Here is a 6,000-nt window from a genome sequence, read left to right on the forward strand (position 1 = left end):
GGACAATTGACCTGGACGCGGTTACCCCAAGGATTCACAAATTCGCCTACCCTATTTGATGAGGCCTTGCACCGAGATCTTGCATCTTTCCACGCTGGCAACCCCCAGGTAACTCTCCTCCAATATGTAGATGACCTGCTCCTGGCCGGAGCCACAAAAGGAGACTGTCTATCGGGAACTGAAAATTTGCTGACTGAATTGGCGCGTCTAGGATACCGAGCCTCAGCAAAGAAAGCACAGCTTTGTAAAAGAGAGGTAACCTACCTGGGATATAATTTAAGAAATGGACAACGCAGGCTGACAGAGGCCAGAAAGAGAACTGTGAGCCAGATTCCCGTCCCAAAAACTTCGCGGGAGGTCAGAGAATTTTTGGGGACTGCGGGGTTCTGCCGGTTATGGATTCCCGGTTTCGCCAATTTAGCAGCCCCCCTTTACCCTCTGACTAAGGAAGCAGCCCCCTTCACTTGGGGGCCCCAACAACAAGAATCCTTTGACAACATCAAGCAGGCCTTATTGTCCACTCCAGCTCTCAGTCTGCCTGATCTAACTAAGCCTTTTGCCCTGTTTGTCGATGAGAAAAGGGGAATCGCAAAAGGAGTGTTAACCCAAACTTTGGGACCTTGGAAAAGGCCAGTGGCCTACCTGTCAAAGAAGCTGGACCCAGTAGCACAGGGATGGCCTGTCTGCTTATAATCAATAGCTGCCGTTGCCACCTTGGTGAAAGACGCCGATAAACTAACTATGGGGCAACGATTGACTGTCATGGCTCCCCATGCCTTAGAGAGCATTATCCGACAGCCTCCAGACAGATGGCTGTCCAATGCCCGGATGGTTCATTATCAGACTCTGCTGCTGAATGAAAGAATCCAGTTTGCTCCTCCAGCTATTCTCAGTCCTGCTACCCTGCTGCCTGATGTCACCGAGGAACAGGTGATACATCAATGCCACCAGATTTTGGCTGAAGAGGCTGGGTCCAGGAAAGACTTGACTGACCAACCCTGGCCCGGAGCTCTCACATGGTTCACTGATGGAAGCAGCTACATCGTGGAAGGTAAGCGGGTAGCGGGAGCGGCAGTGGTAGATGGCACTTCAGTGATCTGGGCCAGTAGTCTACCTGAAGGGACTTCAGCCCAAAAGGCAGAACTAATCACCCTTACCCAGGCCCTCCGACTGTCAGAAAAAAAAGATATCAACATCTATACTGACAGCCGATATGCATTTGCCACGGCGCATATACATGGAGCCATATATAAATAAAGGGGACTCTTAACTTCGGCTGGAAAAGAAATAAAAAATAAAAAGGAAATACTGGACCTCTTAGAAGCCATACATTGGCCAAGAAAAGTGGAAATTATCCATTGCCCGGGGCACCAAAGAGAAACCAATCCTGTTGCCGTTGGAAACCAACAGGCAGATATAGAGGCAAAAAGACCCACTCAAGGAATTAATATCCTCCCTCTACAGAAGACCTAGGGACTGCCACTACCAAGTTCGCCTATTCTGAGAAAGACTTACAGAGGATAAATGACTTAGGACTCTCAGAACCTCAGCCAGACGGGACTTATGTCCTGCCCAATGGAAACACCGTCCTACCAAGGGAGGAGGCCAAAACTTATGTTCAGCAACTACATGGGCTCACTCATTTAGGGGCCAAACATCTAAAGAAGATAGTTTAGACTTCCCCATATTATATTTATAACCTCTCTGAGCTAGCTGATGAAACCATTCATCAATGCATACCCTGTCAGCTGGTAAATGCCTATCCTACTAGGCTTCCCCCGGGAAAAAGATTACGAGGGGACAGGCCTGGCAGCTATTGGGAAGTCGACTTCACTGAAATAAAGCCTGCTAAATATAATAATAAATACCTCCTAGTTTTCATAGACACTTTTTCAGGATGGGTAGAGGCCTACCCCACAAAAACAGAAACTGCTACTATTGTGACAAAGAAGATACTCGAAGAGATCTTCCCAAGGTTTGGCATCCCTAAGGTAATCGGTTCAGACAATGGACCAGCGTTTGTTGCCCAGGTAAGACAGGGACTAGCCAAGGTCCTGGGGTTCAATTGGAAATTGCACTGTGCTTATAGACCCCAAAGTTCAGGTCAACTAGAGAGGATGAATAGATCATTAAAAGAGACCTTGACCAAGTTGTCCTTAGAGACTGGCATTATAGACTGGACGGTCCTCCTACCCCTTGCTTTGTTCTGAGTACGAAATACTCCGGGAAAATCTGGTCTAACCCCTTTTGAATTGCTTTATGGAGCCCCTCCTCCTTTAATAGGAGTTGGTAACTTGGCAGATCCAAATGTTATCTCTTCTAAACCTCTTTATGGTAGATTAAAAACCCTTGAAACTGTCCAACGCGAAGTGTGGAAACACCTGAGAGAAGCTTATGCTCCAGGAGACCTCCAAGTTCCTCATCAGTTTCAAGTCGGGGACTCCGTCTACGTCCGCCGTCATCGGGCAGGCAACCTAGAGCCTTGTTGGAAGGGACCTTTCCCGGTATTGCTGTTGGTTGTGTCTGGCCTCTGGCCCCCCATATTATGAAGGAATAGCTTTCACCGGTGGTTATAACACCACCACCTCCCATGACTTATGTAATTGGAACACAAAAAGAAAATTAACTCTAACTGAGGTATCAGGGAGAGGAATTTGTTTGGGGACGGTACCCCCAGATCACCAGCAGTTGTGCAACCGGACCCTCCAAAGTCTCCCCTCCTCTGACACTCGTTATCTGGTACCTGACACGGGGGGATGGTGGGCCTACAATACTGGCCTCACCCCATGTCTGACTACTTCAATGTTTAATGGTTCTAAAGACTTCTGCATACTTGTTCAGGTCATACCCCGGGTTATCTATCATGACTCAGGCCCCTTTGAAGAAAACTTTAATTTAAAAATTACAAGGTATAAGAGGGAACCGATAACCTTAACTTTGGCAACTCTTTTAGGATTAGGTATAGCCACTGGCATCGGTACTGGGACAGCTGCCTTGGTCCAAGGGTCTCAGTATCTAAATGAATTAAGACCGACTATAGATGAGGACCTCAGAGCCACAGAAAATTCTATTACTAAGTTGGAAGAGTCACTAACATCTCTATCGGAAGTAGTCCTGCAAAATCGTAGAGGATTAGATTTGCTCTTCTTAAAGGATGGAGGACTCTGTGCTGCATTAAGAGAAGAATGCTGTTTCTATGCTGACCATTCAGGAGTCATGAAAGACTCCATGGCCAAACTCAGGGAAAGATTAGATAGAAGGCAAAGAGATCACGAATCGCAACAAGGTTGGTTTGAAAATTGGTTTAATAAATCCCCTTGGATCACCATGTTGGTGTCCACCTTATTGGGACCCCTTATCATCCTTGTATTACTTTTAACCATTGGGCCCTGTGTTCTGAATAGATTGGTTGCCTTCATCAGAGAAAGAATCAGTGCAGTGCAGGTACTAATGTTGAGACAACAATACCAGCCTCTAAGAACCCAAGCCTTAGATATAGAACATGAAGAAACTAGACATTAAGAGTTCTAAGATTAGAACAGGTGCAGAAAGAAAAAGGGAGGATTGTTAGAAAAGTTTTCAAGAAGCTCCAGTAGCCCAACCCCTAGCAGAGTCAGCTAACTATGACAGGCCAGAAGGTCACGTTAACCATTTCTGAACAGGAACCAAGATAAGCATCTGGTACGGGAACGACCTGACCTAGCCCTAAATATTCCCGTAAATGATCCCCCACCGAAGTCCCCCTCCTCTTTCTCGGAATTCCCCCTACCCTATAGCTTGTGGTTTTTTCCTTTAAAAACTGTGTATCTACCCTGCTTTGGGGCTCAGCTCCTCTGCCCCTTCGAGGGTTATGAGCTGAGCCCCAGCACGCTGGAATAAAGATCTCTTGTGTTTTGGATCAAGAATCGTCTCTCCGGGGTGTTTATGGTGCATTGCGGCGTTCCGGACTCAGAGTAGTGGGATTCCTCCCTGGGAGGATCTTACAAACCTTAATGATGCTGTGCTTAATGAAAGAAGCCAATTATAAAAGAACACTTGCTATGACTACATTAATACAAAATGTCAAGAACAGGCAAATCCATATATCTAGGCAAAGAGTAGATGAGTGATTATCGGCCTGGAGGAACCCTGAGTATAACCCATGCGCTGTAACAGAAAGTCACACACACAGTGTCTTATAAACAACAGAAATTTCTCACCGATCTAAAAGCTGGAAGCCAAGGATCGAGGTGCTAGTCAACTGAGTACCTGGTCAGGACCTTATCCCTTGTCCCAACACAGGAGGAGGGGTAAAGTTTTCTCTGGGCTTTCTTACGGGACACTGGCCCATCCAGGAGGCTCTGCCCTGGTGACCTCATCAGTTCTCAAAGGCCACTCCTCCCGACAGCGGCCATGGGAGTGAGGTTTGAACACAGAAGATGGGAGTACACAGAGACATTCAAACCACCGAAACGAATCCTCACCACAGAATTAGAAATTCAGGCCCAGCAGGTTCTCATTCAGTACTAGACGTTGGCAGGAAGATAGGGTGTAACTAAAACTGGCCCAGAAAGGAGGTGTGACAAGATCTGGGTGTTACAGACAGCTAAGTCAGGTAGAAATATCAGAGGCAGTCAGAGAGGGCTGGGCCCTTGGGAGTCAGAGCAAGAGAGGAAAACATGTTACAACTGTAGCTGAAGGCACATCTGTTGGAGGCCAGACCTCAAGACAAAGACAAAATGACCAGGCCTACATGTCTCCCCAAGGGCTAAGGGGTAACATCTGGTCTAATGATGTTCTCTGTAGGTGACCAAGACCCTCGGACCCATCATCTACCTAAAAAGTTCTTTGTTCTTTCCATGCACACTTGCTACATGACTTGCTCCCCCACTGGTCACTATGACCTAAGTGACTATGCTTGTAAGCTTATTGGTTGATCCTAGCTTTCAACCATGTTGCACCAGCATGGTTATGCTTTATAAAACATCCCCTGAAAAGTGGGGCCCTTGGCCACCTGTTTGGAACTCCTCCTGCCACTTAGGAGCTAAAATCTGTCCTCTCCATAAATATTTCTTACTCTTAACCTCCTCTGCTCCTTTGAATTCATTCTTTACTTTTGGGAACATGAACTGGGCAGATATATCTGACATCTAACAGGCTGAGAGTTATAATTATTTCCCCTACATCATTTAGGAGGTCCAATATCATTCTTCTATCACTGGACAATTCTCAGGACCCTACATGTAGACTTCGCTCAAGAACTTGAGCAGGTTCTTGATAGTTTTGCCTGGATAAAATGTCACTGTAAGAAACATAAAAAAGTACCAGTTGCCATTAACTGCTCCCTGTAGTGCCTCTTCATGACAGCCCACCCTATGCTATGCTGTAGGGTGTATTTTTTTTTCCCAGCCTTTTTACTCAGCCCAAACTTGCTCCGCAGGGCCCATTTTTCCCTTAGCCTTCTGGGTTTTTCCCTACCTTTAATAAATGTGAAACTTCACCACTGTTTATGCTTGTTTTGTTCAATTCCTTGTCTGGGACAGAACGGACCTAGGTATCACCTCTAAAAAGAGACACCAGCACCTCAGGACCAGTGACCCAAAAAACCCAGATGACCGGGTTTTTTGCTAGTATTTGAACAACATGAAACTATTTAAGCTTCCAAGTTGAGAAGAAACCATGAATTTGTTTGATAAACTCAACATGTTCACTCACCTCCTCGGGGAGAAGGTGAATCGTGACCTCCAATGACTACAGGGATACCGGCACCTTCTAGCTTTCCTTTCCATCTTCCAATGATGGCCACAGAATTGTCCTGGAAATGCAAGAGAAGCAGGTCAAGGACCCTTCTCAGAAGAGTCATAGTGTGACTTGTACAGGGCTGAGTCACCCCACTGGAAGTTCATAAATACCTTACTGGCATCATCAAAAACAGAGAGCTCCATGGAGCCTTCAAAGTCCTGCTGCAAAACAGACTCCAAACACTCATCCAACCACTCTTCCGCATTGTGGACCGGCAGG

The 6,000-nt window shown here is 46.3% G+C and overlaps 1 protein-coding gene across 5 annotated transcripts in view; it reads right to left on the reverse strand.

The window, feature by feature from the left end:
- B3gntl1 (UDP-GlcNAc:betaGal beta-1,3-N-acetylglucosaminyltransferase like 1) overlaps positions 1-6,000 on the reverse strand; it is a 131,315-nt gene extending 125,315 nt beyond the window's left edge. For 3 of the 5 annotated variants that reach the window (XR_004518528.1, XM_033767250.1, XM_033767249.1), the window contains exons 1-2: positions 5,892-6,000; positions 5,695-5,794 (exon numbers count right to left, since the gene is read on the reverse strand). Coding sequence is in view for 2 of the 5 variants with exons in the window: in XM_033767250.1 (XP_033623141.1) it covers positions 5,695-5,794; positions 5,892-5,924 (133 nt within the window). In the remaining 3 variants the exon portion in view is untranslated. Of the gene's footprint in view, positions 1-5,694; positions 5,795-5,891 lie in introns of those variants that run through there. The other 2 variants (XM_019206700.1, XM_019206703.1) reach the window with 2 other exon arrangements.

Source organism: Fukomys damarensis, unplaced genomic scaffold, assembly GCF_012274545.1.
Source record: "Fukomys damarensis isolate Sample0158 unplaced genomic scaffold, DMR_v1.0_HiC HiC_scaffold_23, whole genome shotgun sequence".
Classification (NCBI taxonomy): domain Eukaryota; kingdom Metazoa; phylum Chordata; class Mammalia; order Rodentia; family Bathyergidae; genus Fukomys; species Fukomys damarensis.